Source organism: Plecotus auritus (assembly GCF_963455305.1).
Source record: "Plecotus auritus genome assembly, chromosome: 7".
In the NCBI taxonomy this organism is placed as follows: Eukaryota; Metazoa; Chordata; class Mammalia; order Chiroptera; family Vespertilionidae; genus Plecotus; species Plecotus auritus.
Genome location: NC_137774.1, coordinates 121,472,090 through 121,490,965, shown reverse-complemented (window position 1 = coordinate 121,490,965; position 18,876 = coordinate 121,472,090). Strand labels below are relative to the sequence as shown.

Genomic DNA, 18,876 nt, shown 5'->3' with positions numbered 1-18,876 from the left:
CATTGAAAGGAAATTAATTAGAAGGTGGCCGGTGGGGCAGGACTGGGCAAGACAGGCCAGACAGGCCCTTGGAGCCAACCTCCCATGGTCCCTCCCCAGCCAGCCACACCTGGGGCGGCACTGCAGCTCAAAGGGTGTCTGCTGAATGAGTGGGGTCCCTCTGAGAGATGGGGTACCTTGGTCTGGCCTGCGGGGATTGGGCTGAAACTGGCTCTCCGACATCCTCTGAGGGGTCCCGAGGACAGTTCTCGGGTGACGCACCCTGGAATTGGGCTCCCTCCTCTCTGGTTCCGGGGTGCGTCACCCAAGAACCACTGCTGCCAAGTCACACCAGCTCAGCAGCTTCTGCGTTGAGTGTCTGCCCCCTGGTGGTCATTGTACATCATAGCTACTGGTCAGATGGTCACTTAGCTTTTTATATATATAGATAGCCCTAGCTTTTGTCTTTTCCTCTTACTCTTCATTGAACTTCTGACTCATGTGTTAATCTTGGCCTTTGAGCTCTCATTTCTTACAGCTACAAGGAAGCAGCCCTGTTCACAATACAGAATTAACAAGTATTAAATTTATGTGGATTCAACTTGGCTTGTTAGAATAATAGGTAAGATATAGAACAATTCATGCTTGAAACATGAAAAATGCATGCTACAAGATCAAGGAGTAGGTCAGAACTGCTTTTTAGATGAGATATAAACCAAGATTCTAATCATGCAGGTGCTCAAGTCCTACTTCTCACAGGTGAGAAAATGCAGAAGTGAGCATACAGAGTACTGGTGCTGGCTCCTCCAAGCTCATTCTTATAACGGCCCTGGTGTTGTTTCCCTTTCCTGACCAGGGGTCATTCTTTCCTTCCTGTCATTCCAAACACCCAGAGAAGTCAGATAGAAGACAAACTGCACAGCCAGGAGCGCACCATAGCTTTCCTCCTTGAGCAAGCTTTCCGCATCAAAGAGGACATATCTGCTTGTCTTCAGGGGACCCAAGGCTTTCGAAAAGAGGAGCTGCTTGCTAGGAAGTTACTGGAAAACCATATCCAGACCATCACCAGCATCGTCAAAAATCTCAGCCAAAACATTGAGGTAGTTCTTTATTTCCCATATGTTGGCATCATTGCTTGTCAAAGACTATCAACCACCAATGTCATTTTTCAGCTATAGAAATCAGTTGCTATTTTTTAAGTTTAGGTGATTACAATTTAATTACCTCTGAGGAAAACAGTTCAATATTCCAACTGCTCATTTATGCCAAAAAGTAAAAGAAATTATATTCAAAAAATGTTTGTTGAACATCTATGTGACAACAAAGACAACTGTTTTTAACATTATGTCAAACATTATGCTAAGCTGCAGTGGTCGGCAAACTGCGACTCGCGAGCCACATGCGGCTCTTTGGCCCCTTGAGTGTAGCTCTTCCACAAAATACCATGGCCTGTGTGAGTCTATTTTGAAGAAGTGGCATTAGAAGAAGTTTAAGTTTAAAAAATTTGGCTCTCAAAAGAAATTTCAATCGTTTTACTGATGATATTTGGCTCTGTTGACTAATGAGTTTGCTGACCACTGTGCTAAGGTATTTACCTAAGGTGTAAATCTCCAAGATTATATTAATGCAATCATTTCAAATAGAGGTTTTTATAGTGTATTGTTATTGCTGGTTCATAGGCCCATTACAATCTGACCCCCAAAATCTCTCTACCCCATCTACCACTGCTCTCTCCTTCACTCTGCCCATATTGCCTCCCTGCTCTTCCTAGAACATACCAAACACTCTGGCTTCGTGGCATTTGCACTTGCTACTTATTCACTCTGGCTCGATCATCTTCCCCTCGAAATTCCAATGAAATGTTCTTCACTCCCTTCAGGTCCCTGCTCAAATATCTCCTTATCAGAAAGGATTTCCTTGACATGCTATGAAATAGCACGCAACCCTCCCTCCTCGCCCCCCGCAACAGTCACAATCTCCCTTAAGCCCTCTGTTATTTTTTTTTCTTTTTTGTATTTTTATTGATTTCAGAGAGGAAAGAAGAGGGAGAGAGAGAGAGAACTATCAATGATGAGAGAGAATCATTGATTGGCTGCCTCCTGCACACCCCACACTGGGGATCAAGCCTGCAACCCAGGCATGTGCCCTAACTGGGAATCGAACTGTGACCTCCTGGTTAATAGCTCGATGCTCAACCACTGAGCCATGCCAGCTGGGTAGAAGCAGAACTTTTTGAGGTTACCCAGAGTTAACAGAGGGACAGTTCTTAGCCAGTTTTTGTCTCCCAGGCTTTACTGGAATTGAGTGTTATTGTAGGTTAAGTGGAAGACTCCTTTGGCTGATTCTTCATTAAAATTGGATCTCAGGGGAGTGGTGATTGACATTAGTCACTAGGGAGAGACAATCTGATCACCGGAAATATGAAAGATGCTATCACATGTGACTTTGTTTGCAGAACTCCACTGAAAACAGCAGGAAGGAGATTTGAAGCAAAGCCATTTATTTCACAGAGAGGGAAGCCCACACCTGAATGCCAAGGAGAGACCATGGGGCCAGAATTAGAGTGAATAGTTTCCTGAGTGGTCAGAAGTGAAGCCCTCCGTTGTTTTTATCCGTAGCACTTATCGCAAACTACCACGGTCTATATTTGTTTATTGTTGCTTTTTCCCCTTCTACAATATAATGTCCATGAGGGCAGGGACTTCGTTTTGTCCACTGTTAAATCCCACACCAGATAATGAGAGTGCTGGTAGGTAGTCAGGACCGTAAATATCTCCTGAATAGCTGAATGAATGAGTGAATGAATGAATAAATGATGTTTAAGGTACTAAAGGTAAACTAGAGTTTCTGATCAAAAAAGAAAATGCTTGGGTTAAACCATGATAGACAGGTTTTAACTACAGATATTTCAGCCCTGTTTTTAAAGTGCTGATGGGCTTGACTAATCTGGGGTAGCAACTTTCAGACAAGGGTTTCATAGAATACAATTTAGAAAGCTGGCCAAACTGTGTGGAATTATCATGAGAATTGATAACAATTCTCTCCTATATGTCCTTTTATCAGAGCAAATGGGCTAAACAAACAAACAAAAAAAATGAGATTGACCCATCAATGACTTCCTTATGACACTGTATTTAAGACTAAGAATACTGTATTTATTAATTTGCTTTTAATCTACAGGGTGTGGAAAACCCCATAATGCACTTGGAAGTGTAGGAATTTAAAAAATCTTAGTGAACTTTTAAAAGGCACTTTATTGGTACTGAGCATATACTGAATTGACCCCAGGGCCTAAAAGTCAATGCCACTTGTAAAATTCCTGGAAGCTGTTCCCAGGCATAATAAAGTGTCATGAAAGTGACAAGAGAAACAGTGCCTTTGCGATGATGAGAAAATCAGGTAAGTACTAATATAAGATCCCAACTTAGCAGTCAAAACTTCTTGGTGATTAGAAAGAGAACAGCATTCTCAGAAATATCAAAATGCTTCTAGGATATTCTATATTTTGATCTGAGTACTGTAGCTGTTACATAGTTGATTATATTCATCAAAATTGTTTGATGAATTATATTCAAATTATCTTTATATGTACACTTTGATTTGTACATTTTAATACATATTAATTATACACCAATAAAACATCTTAGCGTTAAGAGAAGAAATGGTCCCAAATCTCTAGAAGTTTCGCTAAGAGCTTCTTTTTTCTATAATAATCATTTTAGATTAGCTCTGAAAAAAGACAAAGCTGAAACATTTTCCAAAAATTATGAAATCTCAAAATATTTACAATCCTATTAAAGGTTTGGCATATATAGGAAAAATGAGGAGGACTGCTCTGATTGTGCAGAAAACTGAATTAGAAAATGTTTTAAAGGCTGAAGACAATATAGTTAAAATATTATGAAGAAGAACCCCGCCTGCATGGCTCACTGGTTAAGTGTCGACTTATGAGCCAGGTCTCAGTTTGATTCCTGCTCAGGGCACATTCCTAGGTTTCGGGCTCAATCCCCAGTGGGGGGTGTGCAGGAGGCAGCAGATCGATGACTCTCTCTCATCATTAATGTTTCTATCTCTCTCTCCCTCTTCATTCCTCTCTAAAATCAATAAAAATATGTATTTTTAAAAAATATTATGAAGAAGAAATTATTAGGCTACCTTTAGTAAATAACTGACTATCAAGTAATAAGCATTTTGTAGAGGAATGAATGCTATTCAAGTATTTTAAAAGAATCTAAACTCATTAAGCAGATCAGCCTATTTTCGAATTAGCCAGCAAGATAGATCTAAGTATGAATGGAAAAATTTTATAATTAATCATAATTGCAGCCGTTAAGTTGCTTGTTCCTTTTTAAAATCGTTATTTATTTTTTAACCTGCCAGCTAATTATGTTTTAAAATGAACTTATTTTAAGTTTAATTAATTTAAAATTTTTAACTCGAGAAAAGAATTATATGTGTAACATTGCTTTATTGTGTTTTTCCCCAACTTACAAAAGTAATACTTGTTCATTGTAATTATTTTGAAAGTTTAAGAGAAAAAATTTAAAACTTGGGAAAAAATTTCTCACAATTCTAGCAACAAATTGTAATCTCTACACTCAGATGTATCTCCCTCTAGTCCTTCCAGACATTTCATTCAGGAAGCTGAGAATACTTTTGTAAGCACAATCTTGAATATAAAATTATGTCATAAACTCTTTTATATGTCATTAAAAGCTCTTTGCATGCTACATACACCACGACTTGCCTAATTATTCTCCTAATATTGAAATATATTTGTGCATAGATATGTGTCGGCATTTGGATTATTTCTATACTACATATTCTTAGAATTACCAGGGGATGAACACTGTGAAAACTTTTGATGCATTTTTCTAAGTTGGTTTCCAGAAAGTTTATCATTATTTATACTTCCATTAACATTATATGAATGTGCTTTCTTCACTGTGCTGATGCCAGCCTTGAGATTTATTGTTTCAATCTTTGCTAATATGATGGGATAGAAATGAGATCTTTTTTTCATTTCTTAAAAGTGACATAATTATTTGCATTTTCTCTGTCAATAATCTGTTAATGTCTTTAGTCAATTTATTTGGGGGAGAAGTTAGTGCTTTTTAATTTTTATTGACTTGATGTGCTTTTTTATTAATTAAGAATAATAACCAGTGGTGCATTAGTAAGTGTTTAACAATCAGCAATCAATTTTTTCTGGGTGATAAAAATATGATTTGCAGTGTTTGCCTGTTTGCATGGTGTAAATACTCTATGATTGATTTTGAATACCAACAGTATGTTACTGAACACAAAGATGAGAAGAGGTAAATGTGGTTGACTCTCGCAAACAGGTGCATGCTGATTGTAGCACAGCACTAAAACCTGCGGCATTGACAGTTGTTATGTTTTCCCAGTTTGTTGTTTTTATCTTAATTATATTTATAATGTTTTTATAAGCTTTTTATAAACTTAAACATTGAAATATTTGGTTTTGTGGTTGCTCTCATTACTTTTAAAAATACAAATTTCTTTATTCAAAGATAAAATAATCTCCTCTATTATCTGTCATTTTTATGGTTTAACATTTTATTTAGTTATATTTTTTCTAAAATCTACATTGATGTATGACATAAGGATCTAAATGGATTTTCTAAATAAGTTACCAGAGAGCCAAATACCATTTGTGAAATTCCTTCCTCACTGATTTGTGAGTCTCATATATAGCCTATTTCTTTCTTAAATTTACCAACAACTTAATTCCACTTATTTAGCTATACATATCTCTGTAGCTACACTGATTTATTATCCTTATTTTATAAAATTTAGTAGGGCAAGTTCCCTTTCATCACTGTTCTCTACCAAAACAAAGCATAACAACACCTATTGTTATGATCTGAATGTTTGTGTCCCCAAAATTCATATTTTGAAATCCTAATGTCCAATGTGGTGGTATTAGGAGGTGGGCCTTGGGGACGTGCTTAGGCTGTGGGGGTGGAATGTTGGTGAATGGGATTAGTATCCTTATTAGAGATCCCATTCACCAACATTCCACCCCCACAGCCTAAGCTCCCTAGGTGGTTGGCAGTCTGCAACCCAGAAGAGGGCGCTCACCAGAACCTGGCTGTGCTGGCACCCCGATCTTGGACTTCCAACCTCAAGAACTGTGAGCTACCCAGCTTGTGGTATTTTTATATGTATAGCAACCCAGACTACGACATCTACACACATGCAAAAACAAATAAAAACCAAAAAATAAAAAATTCTAGCTAGTGTTTTCGACACTTTTTTTATTTTCAATTAAAGCTTTATTTGCTCTCTAATTGTCTTGATCTGCCAGCTTATGATTCTGTATATGGTCTTTGAAATTTCTATAATTTGTTTGCTACAAAATGTCTTCTTTTCCTCAGAAAATTCTTAAATATAAGTTTAAATATAGTCCAGGCCTTGGTCATACACAGCAACTAAACTTGGATGTTTTTCCACACCACAAATTTGTTTTCCAAAGTCCCACACTCTCACTGTTTTCTGACTAAATATAAATTATTTTTATATATCCTGACTTTACACTGGAATTTGTTTAAGTGACATCATTTTATTTTCTATGGGCAAGCAAAATTTTTTCAATTATTAAATTAATATTTATATTATTAGTGCAAAAATTTTTCAAAAATTCTGTTCTTGGGACCTCCAATCTGGTGGTATAGAGCAGTCAGCTCCACTTCAGAACACCACAACATAATGAAGACATGACTAAGGGCGGAATCTGAGTAACATGTCAGTGTTTAAACACTGAGAGATTTAACATAAAATCTGGAGTTCTGGCTTCTGTTTAAACACTGTGAAACCATCATTCCCTCCTGGCAACAATCAGCCAGAATCAAGCCATCGCTGCCTCCCTGCGATAAAGCAGGGATCGCTTCTCTCTGACATTGGACTGTCACTATCAGCCTAACTAGGAAATGCATTCAATTGTTTAACCTCTGCTTTAAACAATATTTTCTTACCATGTGTGAAGAGAAATTAATAGGAATTTTGACTCAAACTTACAGATTTTAGAAGACCAAATAAGAGTCCGAGACCAGGCGGCCACAGGGACTAATTTTGCAGTACAGGAGCTAAACAGCAGACACCTTCAAGGAGTTGGAGACCTTCGAGGAAGAGTAGCCAGGTGAGAAGCAGCACATTAACTAATTAATGTTTACAGTCAGTTCTTGGCCACTGGATTCTCACTCCCAAATAAGTTCCATGTTGTGCCGAACAAGGTACTGTCTTTATATTAAGCTTAACTTAGGAGATGATAGTTGTAAAAGTGTGTCATAGAATTTGAAAACCTCATGCTTCCTTGTGAGATCCAAGGTTACAGAAAAGCGCCCTTAGACAGAATGTCTATCAGGAGTGGGCAAACTTTTTGACTCGAGGGCCACAATGGGTTCTTAAACTGGACCGGAGGGCCGGAACAAAAGCATGGATGGAGTGTTTGTGTGAACTAATATAAATTCAAAGTAAAGGAGCTGAGGGGAGAGCAAGAGAACCCTCCGCTCTTTTGGCTCCGCGGGCCGGATAGAACAGCCGAACGGGCCGGATCCGGCCCGTGGGCCGTAGTTTGCCCACGGCTGGCTAGTTCAATTCTTGTCTTTACAGCCCTCAGTGTCCAAATGCCAACATCCAAAGACAGACCTTCATAACCACATATAAAATCCCTAAAGGTATCAAATTCTGATTAAACATTTAAAATATATAAGAATTACATGTAAAATCTAATGAAAGGCATCTACTGCCAATGCATACAATTTTGAATAACATCTTATGTATGAGATTTCTAAATCAAAAGAATTAATGGTATACATTCAGTAAATACGTTAGGCATTTACAATGGCAGGACCACTCTGGTAGAAACATCAAAAATGGCTGACCATGAACACCTTCCCATCTCTACATCTTCTGCCAGCACCTCTTTCCTTACTCCTGGATTACCCCTACCTCCATCTTGTTCATCACTCTGAAGTGTTAATAACCAAATAAGAATTAGGTGATTAATACATAAGACAAACTTCTCCATCCAACTCAACAAAAATGTATTAAGCACTTATATGCCAGGCAGTGTGATAGGAGTTAGGGATTCAGCAACACAGTCCCCATTCCTATAGCTGTTTACTGTCTACCTGGGAAAACAAAGCCACAAATATAAGTAATGAGGTGAGCACTATAAATGAAAACCTGGTGCTCTGGGAATATCCAAATTAGATTGGGGTGCAGGGGAGGCTTCCTGGAGGAGGTGACACTTGAGATGAGTTGTGAATGATTTGGGTAGCAGTCAGCTAGACAAGGAAGGGTGGGAAAGGTACTTCACATAAGAGGAATAACAGGTTCAAAAGAACCAAGGATGACTTATTATGACATGTTCAAGGGCCTACCTGTGAGAAGAGTATTTTAGTTCTGATATTTTGGGATTTGCATTTAGGGAGAGATGGGAGATTGGGAGATAAAGCTAGAGAAGTGGTTCAGAATTAGATGATGAGGGACCTCATGAATTAAGCTAAAGAGTTTGAACTTTATGTAGAAGGTTATACATAGCCATGGGAAAATTTTAAGTAAATGGATGACATAATTTGTAGTGACATTCTAGTGTAACTTAATTGATGGGGTACAGGAAGAAGGAAGCCTATGGCAGCAAAAAAAAAAAAAAAGGTAAGGAATGTCAAGGGCCTAAACTAAGCCCTAGCCATGAAAGTTCAGGCCAGCTAACACAACACAGACTTTAGGGAAGCATAATCTACAGGATAATACCTGTGTGTATACATATATATATATATATACACACACACACACACTATATATACACATTATATATATACATTATATATATACATTATATATATACATTATATATATATACATACATATATGCATATATAATTAACTATACTATGTATAAAATATATCTTACTAGAGGCCCGGTGCATAAATTCATGCATGGATGGGTTCTGGTTGGCCCGCCCTGATCAGGGCCAATCAGGGGCAGGGCCAGCTGGGGGGGAGGGACCATGGGCGGTTGGCCAGCCAGCCTGCTCCCTGTTCGAACTCCCAGTCTAACTCCCAGTTGAGGGGACAATTTGCATATTAGCCTTTTATTATATAGGATATTTTTTAAATATATTAAATTCCTACTTTATTATATATATTTGATACGTACAAAAGAATTTATCATTTTTATGTAAGTTATGAAGCAAGATAATAAAACAAACACTCTACTTAGATGTGCCATAATTTTGCAAAGAAGATAAATACCAAACATCTGTTTTGAATGAAACTTGTGATTTGGCTCCATTTGGTGGTGTACTGATAACACTCCAACCATTTATTTCCTTCTGCAAACTATTTACAAACCTCTTATTTTACTCTTGCAAATCCTGTCTTATATACAAGACAAAATAACCAACAGATTTAATTGAAGCCAAGAGAGAAATGAAATACTATCAAGGAGAAGATGTACAATTTTCTTTGCTCGTTCTTTTGTGTTTTTTTTTCTTTTTTAAAATAAAAAGTGTGTATATTTAAGGTGTACAACCTGATGATATAATACACTTGTCCATCATGAAATATTTACTACAGTCAAGCTAATTAACTTTCTCCTCATATAGTGCCTTTTTTTGTGAACAGAGCCACTGAAATTTACTCTTAGTACATTTCCACTCTTCAATATAGTATTAAATACTAGTGGCCCGGTGCACAAATTTGTGCACATTGAAAGGAAATTAATTAGAAGAAACATTTTAACATTGCTATTTGTCCTTTCTCTAAAATAGAAGTGTCAACCAAATTCATGATCAACAGTGACAGATTGAAACACACACGTGCAATTGGTGCCAGTGAGAGCTTTATATGTATCGTGCATGTGCGAGTCAACTTGGCTATATATATATAAATTAAACTTTTGCTTAATTAGACCTGCTTTCTAATGTAGCTAAACTTTTTCCAGCCCAGTGAAGCACCCCAACTTCTCTTTCAGGTAATTGTCAGCAACACAGCAGTAAATTATCAATACAAAGCAGATTATTATTGTAGATCACGCAGGGAGAACAAAGGGTAAAATATTTAACTGCAGCAGTGTTTGACTATATTCTGCGCAGTGAGAAAACCTGAAGTCATTTTCAAGGTCCATCATTTCTTACTTCTTTTCAGTCAGGTCAAGTTTCTAAGCTTCCTAAAACTTCATTTTCCAGCTAATTAAAAGAAAATAGGATTCCACTGAGTCTCCTCTCTACCTACTCCAGACTTCTGTGAGGATCAAATGAGATGAGGCATGGGAAAATGCTTCACAGATATTTGGTTACAGTATAAAGTGTTTCCACCTGAGGCTAGTTGTCACTAGGGAGAGGAAGCCAGGTGTTGCTACTTGGCGTCATTACCCAGGTGGTCAGACCCTTAGCATATTAGCCTTTTATATCGATAGAAGATTAGGTAGTTATGATGCTGTAGACCAGTGGTCGGCAATCCGCAGCTCACGAGCCGCGGTTTGCCACTCTGTTGACTGAGTTTGCCGACCACTGTCATATACTACCCTTTACCTCTTTGCACACAATATGCCATAATTGCCTAATCCTCACAGCTTCCAACTACATGGTAACATTTAGTCTAGTCCAGTGGTCGGCAAACTCATTAGTCAACAAAGCGGCAAACCGCGGCTATATACTATAGGTCTCTAGACCAGTGGTCAGCAAACTGCAGCTCGCAAGCCACATGTGGCTGGTGAGACGCGGTTTGCTGCTCTGTTGACTAATGAGTTTGCTGACCACTGCCTTAGGGAAAAACACTTAAAAAGCATTTTAATAATGTACTAATGTCTTTAACCTGAAGTAAAAACTTCTGGGTAAGGGTAATGCCTTACAGCAGTGGTCAGCAAACTCATTAGTCGACAGAGCGGCAAACTGCTCTAGACTGATGAACCCTTAACTAAATTTTGTACACTTTGACCAACATCTTCCCATTTTTCCCACCTTTCATCCCTGATAACCACATTCCACTCTGTGCCTCTGTGTATTTGACTTCTTTAGATTCCACATATAAGTGAGATCATGGAGTTTTTGTGTTTCTGGGTCTAGCATATTTTACTTATAATGCCCTTCAGGTTAATACATGCCTCAAATGCTAATATCTCCTTCTTTTTTGAGGCTGAAAATATTTGTGTGTGTGTGTGTGTGTGTGTCACAATTTCTTTCCATTCATCCATCAACAGACACTTAGGCTGTTTCCATAGCTTGGCTATTGTGAATATTGCTGCAATGAACATGGAAGTACAGATATTTCTTCCAGGTACTGAATACATTTCCTTTGGGGGTATACTGTTATTCAAAAGAGGGATTGCTGGGTGTTATCTGTTTTCAGTTTTTTTGAGGAACCTACATACTGTTTTCTATAATGGCTGTCCCAATTTATGTTCCTGCCCACAGTGTACAAAGGTTCCCTTTGTTCCATATACTCAACATTTCTCTCTCTCTCTCTTTTTTTATATATAATAGCCATCCTAACAGGTCTGAAGTGATATCTTATCATGGTTTTGATTTTCATTTCACTGCTGATTAGTGATGTTGAGTATCTTTTCATGTACCTGTTGGCCATTTGTCTGTTGTCTTTGACAAATGTCTATTCGGGTCCTTTGCCCATTTTTAAAAAATATATTTTTATTGATTTCAGAGAGGAAGGGAGAGGGGAGAGAGATGGAAACATCAATGATGAGAGAGAATCATTGAATCATTGACTGGCTGCCTCCTGCAAGCCACCTACTGGGGATCAAGCCTGCAACCTGGGCATGTGCCCTGACTGGGAATCAAACTGGCGACCTTTTGGTTCATAGGTTGATGCTCAACCTCTGAGCCACACCGGCTAGGGCCAGTGGTCGGCAAACCCATTAGTCAACAGAGTGGCAAACCACGGCTCACGAGCCGCATGTGGCTCGCGAGCTGCAGTTTGCCGACCACTGGGCTAGGCCCTGTGCCCATTTTTTAAAATAATGTGGACATTTCAAAGCACCTCTTTGTTTTCTGTGGTCCCAGGGCATGCCCACATGAACCCCATCAGCTCTCAGAGAACTGGGAACCAGTCTGCCAGGTGGCAGCTACAAAAGGTGAAGTGTTTGATGTGTAGTTCAAACCCTCCACTCCTCAGGAAGAAGTTGGGATTTGGGGGCTCCCTTTCAATTGCAAGGCACTGTGCTAGGGATGGAGTTTGTGGGCATTAGTCTCAGCTTTTCCTATCCATTTCGATGTAGATATTTCCTTATTCATCCCATATGTAAAGAGTCTCTAAACTAGTTTCCATCTTTTTCTTCAGAGGGAATTGATCCACAGCAGCGGTTTATTTGGTGTGTCTGAGGGAAGAGTGAAAACCAGGAGGCTCCTATTCCTTCACCTGCCCCACAATTGCTTACTTACCTTGCCCTTCAACCTTAAGCAGTGGTTTGAAGACAAGGTCTTATTTTTCCTTGAAATGTCTTCCTTTTATGAAAGTTTCTTCTATCTATTTAACTAAATAGATTGTTAATTTTCATTTCCCTGCTGATTCTATTCTGCAACAGAATCTGGCTGAAAGCCCTAAGGCTTAAGTTCACTTTTCCTCTCCTCTTCCTTGTCTGTATTTTTGACATGCAATTGACTAATGGACAAACTGAGGCAGATTAATTACTATCTTTCCACATATATTGACCTTAATTTCAGTTAGCATTTTGGCACAAGTGAAATTAAGTTGATTTTTTAACATAATTCTTAGCAAACATTTTATTGCTTCATAAATCAAACTCTGTATTTGATATCTATAAAGTTTTACATTTGACACCATATTTTCCATCCCAATAAAGTGGCAGTCTAAAAGCCAGTACTTCCAATGAGATGGTGTGCTCAGAGTTGTCTGCCCTGCTTCTGAAGCCCTCTCCTCTATTCAATAGATTAGCTACATACGGAAGAGGAAAAGGCGAGCATGTAAAGGGATGGCTCTGACTTGCCCTCTGCAGCAGCAGCCAGAGGAGGCCAACCCGCTGGGGCCACCTTTGGCTATTTGGGACCCTGCGACAAATCCACATATGAAAAACATGACAAATTGTGTTCGTGTGAGATTAAAAGCAAAAGGCACCCCCCTCGAAGAAACAATATTATGGATATTGTCAACTTTTCAAAGGTAAAGAGTGGGGACTTCTAATTAAAGATAGTACAGATATGTTTACTCCACTCTTCTCACTTGAGATGTCTCAATGCAAGTTAAAAATAAAAGGAAAACAAAACCTCCGTCTTTAATATAGTATGGAAGGTGCCAGAACCGATGACCCCAGCAGAGCACACTTACCAAATGCTGGTATTTGGACTGATAGAGTCCTCCTCAGACCTAAATACAATGATTTCCTTCAAAACAAGGCTCATAATCTTGAAAAGTGTAGGCCAAATAATGTGAATAGAGCACCACTACTGAGGGGCTTGGGTGGCTTGCAGGAGAGATAAGAGATGCCCCTGTAGAGGTTCAGGTCAGCAACACAGAACGCTGGGGAGGGGTAGCTGAAGACGTTAAGCATACTACTCATCATCTAGGACCTACCTCCCTCTTTCCAATTTATGCCCGAGAGAAACTGGCTGAAGTGCAACAAGATGAGGAAGGAGAGGAGGCTAGTGTCACAACACAGAATCTATGACAATGATCTGTTGTGAGATACACAATCTGGTTTTTGAAGAGAAAATGGGGAGATGTGCCCTCCCCCGCCCCAAAAAAAACCACCTGACTAGGGAAAGAATATGATCCTGCATAGAGGATATGATCTGCTCTGCATCAAACCACATACTCGCTAATCTGCAGGTAGCTGGAACCATTTTAAAAAGTAAGAGTGGTAGTTAGGAAGAATCTAGCCTGTACATGAAAAATCACCACCACCAACATCGATGATATACAGATGATGATGATGATAGATAGATAGATAGATAGATAGATAGATAGATAGATAGATAGGTGATAAAGATTGATAGAAACATAAGGCTGATGAATACATCTTATAAGAGGAATTACCCAGAAAAACACAGGAAGGGTTCAAGGTTTCAAAGAAATTAAGACCAAAAGAAACATAACAGATTGCAGATTGAACAAGTACATGTAATTTTGCTTCTTCCAAAAGCCCCACAAATCTATAGTAAAAAGATTTTCTCTTTAAAACATCAATTCACAAAGACTGGGGATATCAGCACAGAAATATTAAAACCTAGAAAACAGATGGACATGTGGAAACTGACAGACATAATAAAACCAATTTTAAAGCTCTGAGGTAAGCTGAAAATGATTTCATTTTGCACCACAGAATTCTGAAAAGGTTTAGGAGTTGGCTGTCCCAGGAGCCTCTGAAACTAGGAGTAAAGGTGGCACTTGCCTCTAGGGAGCAGGATTGAGAGGCAGAGCAAGGAACCACTATAATTATTAGCCTGTTAGTTATTATTGACTTATAAACTTTAGGCATATTTTACTTTGATAAAAATATGAGGTAAAAGGGTTTCCCCAAAAAACAGATGATCAGATAAAAGGAGATAGGTAGACTAATTACTCAGGGATAAGGGGGAAAAAATAATTAAAATATTACAAAGATTAAATCTAGTTTAGAAGTCCCAAGATAGGAGAAACCAAGATGGCGGCATAGGTAAGCACTAAACTGCTGCCTTGCACAACAATTTCAAAACTACAACTAAAAGACAGAACGGACATCATCCAGAACCACAGGAAGGCTGGCTGAGTGGAAATTCTACAACTAGAAGGAAAGAGAAAAGCTCCGGAGAATCAGAGGAGCGGCAAAGGGCTGAGGTACAGAGACATGTGTGCAGAGAGGAAGGGCGGCTGAGTGCCTGGCTGACTTTCTCTGGTGGGAGGGGGAAGGAAGCCCCCAACTGCACTGAACCCCGGTTCCGGCTGCACTGAACCCCAGTTCTGGGCGAGCCCCTGGGGACCCACGCTCTTACGGGGGGGAATCTGGACTGTCAGGCGGAAACTCAGGGGAGCAGCAGAAGGCAGAGGTCTGGAGGCGCGTACGCAAGGGCAAGGCTGATGGAAAGCCAAGACTGTCTGCTCCACCCTGAGACTCCACCCCATCCAAGCTGAGCACAGAGGCTTTTGCAATTTTGCAAGTCTGATCCTATAAGGCTGTCTCCAGTACTGAACTTCTCCCAGCGTAAACATAGCTGATCCTCACAGCCAACTGGCCTGGAGGTCAATTCCTCCCAGTGATACCAACAACAGTCAAGACTTAACTACAACAAGGCTGTACACACAGTCCACAAAGGGGTGCACCAAGAGTGTCCACCTCAGGTTAACTGGGGAGGCCGACACACTGGGCCATATAGGAAACCTAGCACACAAAGCTACCCTACCAACTCAGGGAAGCAACGAAAATGTGGAGACAAAGAAACAGATCACAAATGAAAGAAATGGAGGAAAACAAATGACTAGATATAGAATTCAAAACCACAGTTATAAGGCTTTTCAAGAATGTCCTAGAAAAGGCCGATAAATTTAGCGAGACCCTCGAAGATATGAAAAAGGACCAACTAGAAATTAAACATATACTGACTGAAATAAAAAATATTATACAGAGACCCAACAGCAGACTAGAGGAACACAAGAATCAAGTCAAAGATTTGAAATACAAAGAAGCAAAAAACACTCAACCGGAAAAGCAAAAAGAAAAAAGAATCCAAAAAGTTGGCGATAGTGTAAGAAGCCTCTGGGACAACTTCAAGCGTACCAACATCAGAATTATGGGGGTGCCAGAAGAAGAGAGAGAGCAAGATACTGAAAACCTATGTGAAGAAATAATGACTGAAAACTTCCCCCACCTGGTGAAAGAAATAGACTTACAAGTCCAGGAAGCGCACAGGACCCCAAACAAAGGAATCCAAAGAGAACCACACCAAGACACATCATAATTAAAAATGCCAAGAGCAAAAGACAAAGAGAGAATATTAAAAGCAGCAAGAGAAAAACAGCTAGTTACCTACAAGGGAACACCCATACGACTGTCAGCTGATTTCTCAACAGAAACTATGCAGGCCAGAAGGGAGTGGCAAGAAATATTCAAAGTGATGAATAGCAAGAACCTACAACCAAGATTACACTACCCAGCAAAGTTATCATTCAGAATTGAAGGGCAGATAAAGAGCTTCACAGATAAGAAAAAGCTAAAGGAGTTCATCACCACCAAACCAGTATTATATGAAATGCTGAAAGGTATTCTTAAAGAAGAGGAAGAAGAAAAAAGTAAAGATAAAAAATATGAACAACAAATACATATCTATCAACAAGTGAACCTAAAAAACAAGTGAATTAAAAATCTGATTAACAGAATAAACTGGTGAATATAATAGAATCAGGGGCATGGAAAGGGAGTGGACTGATAATTCTCAGGGGGAAAGGGCTGTGGGGGGTGCAGGAAGAGACTGGACAAAAATCGTACACCTGTGGATGAGGACAGTGGGGAGGAGGTAAGGGCAGAGGGTGGGGTGGGAACCAGGTGGAGGGGAGCTATGGGGGGAAAAAGGAGAAACAATTGTAATAATCTGAATAAAGATTTATTAAATTTTAAAAAAAGAAGTCCCAAAATAGAATAAATACAAATAAAGGTAATAGAGTTATTTTTTAAAAAAGCATGAGCAAACCACACAAAATAAAGAGAAAATGTTTTTCAATATAAAAATACTTATAGAGAAATGATATTTATGGCAGACAAGTTAAATTCATTCCACATCTACCTGATAGGAGTTCCTGAGGAAACAACAAAACAAATTCTTGAGAAGAAAAATACTCAGGGATATAAGAAATTTGAATGTGTAGCTCGAAATAAAAAAAACTGTAACCCTGGAAAAATTAATATAAGAACAACTAAACCAAGATATCCTGGTTGAAGTTAATGAAAAAGAATCATTAGATATCTAGGTTGACAAAACAGATCACATGAAACAAGGAAAAAAATGTAGTCACCTCAGATTTCGCCACCGTAACCAATACCAGAAAAGAATGGAGCAAAACCCATCATGCTCTGAACAACAAGAAAAAAGTAACCCAGTAATGTTATGTTAATTGAGTTACCTTTCAAGGGTAAGAGAACAGATAGGCATTCTCAAGCACTCAAGAACTTGATGATTCCAACACTCCTAAGGCCTTCTTTTGAAATCTGGATGACAAAATCTGGCCATTCAAGGAATTAATCAATATAAGGATCTTAGGGGAAAAAATCATGTTTTAAGAAGACTGTCAATGAACACAGGATCTAAATGTAGAATGAAGATTAAATAACAGTGGGAAATCTAGTAACAGAACACTGTGTAAATGTCATATAACTTGACATTTTAAAATAGCAGATTATGAACAAAAACTTTTGAATAAACAAGTATATAAGCTTATTTCCTCAAGTTTTGGCATATGGTCAATAAATAATGTCTAAAGTTGAAAGGGTAGGTATAAAAAGTCTGAGTCCAATCTATGATAGCTTTTTATATAACATTTTTTAGAAAAAATATCTCTTATAGTGAAGGTGTGTGTGTGTGTGTGTGTGTGTGTGTGTGTGTATAATAAAAGCCTAATATGCAAATCAACCAAACGGCAGAACGACTGGTTGCTATGACATGCACTGACCACTGGGGGGCAGACGCTCAATGCAGGAGCTGCCCCCAGCCCACAGGCACCAGGCCAGCCAAGGCAGGTGCCAGCGAGGGGCCCCCCAATCACCCCGCCAGTCACCCCACAGATCAGCCCTGATCGCCAGCCAGGCCTAGGGACCCTACACATGCACGAATTTCATGCATTCATTGGGCCTCTAGTATATATATATATATATATATATATACACACACACACACCAGTATATATATATACATCTACAGGCAGTCCTCGGGTTACATTGGACTCGACTTACATTGTTTCATGGTTACATTGCCATCTCCCATTTACAGTATTTATAAAAAAAAAAAAAAGTTCCATCATTTCGATGTATGTACATATGTGCTTTATGTTTTTTATTATTTATTTACCACAAGTAAAGGTCAGAAATTGTTATCTTTCTTTTAAATTTTTTTTACTGTTTCACTTCATTACTGCCGTATATGTGCTCCATGTGAGTGACGTAGCTGCTTATGTAGATGGGTTCCAACTTACGGCGAAAATCGAGTTATGTCGCGCCATAGGAATGGATCTCTGACATAACCCGAGGACTGCCTATATATATACTAGAGGCCAGATGCACGAAAATTCGTGCAAGAGTAGGCCTTCGTTCCCCTGGCTACCGGCACCATCTTCCCTCTGGCACCCAGAACCCGAGTTTCTCTCCTCCGGCCGCCCACAAGCACCTGGGACCTAGGCTGCATCCCTCCTCTGGCCACCCGCAGGCACCCGAGACCTGGGCTGGCTTCCCTCTGGCCCTGGCTTCGTCAGGAAAAATGTCTGGAAGATGTCTGGTCCAATTAGCATATTACACTTTTATTATTGTAGATTTATAGATGTATATATATATATATATATATATATATATATATATATATATATATCTTAAGTTCAGCAATTTTTAACTTTTTTACTAGTTACCTTTTCTTACATTAAATTAAAATTCAATATAATATTTTAACTAAAATCGGCATATATACATAATATAAATATTCAAAATTTATTTGACTTATAGAATTTCTATCTTCTGTGTATATATATGTATGTATACAAACACACTCTCTCTATATATATATATAGGGAATATTCCCCAAATATAAAAACCTTTTGGAACTCCTATGACTGAGTTAACAATAGGTTGAAAAACCTAAAATTTCTCCCCTGTCTTCACCTAGTCCAACTCAGTTCTCTGGTTTGGCCCAGAGTATTATTATCTAGCCTGGTTTCTCTGCC

General features: G+C 38.9%; 1 protein-coding gene across 1 annotated transcript in view; it reads left to right on the top strand.

Moving 5' to 3' along the window:
* FAM81B (family with sequence similarity 81 member B) overlaps window positions 1-18,876 on the top strand; it is a gene marked incomplete at its 3' end in the record, with an annotated part of 54,068 nt that overhangs the window by 13,516 nt on the left and 21,676 nt on the right. The window contains exons 4-5 of the mRNA XM_080681130.1: window positions 836-1,079; window positions 7,023-7,141. Of these exons, the coding sequence (XP_080537256.1) occupies window positions 836-1,079; window positions 7,023-7,141 (363 nt within the window). The remainder of the gene's footprint in view (window positions 1-835; window positions 1,080-7,022; window positions 7,142-18,876) is intronic.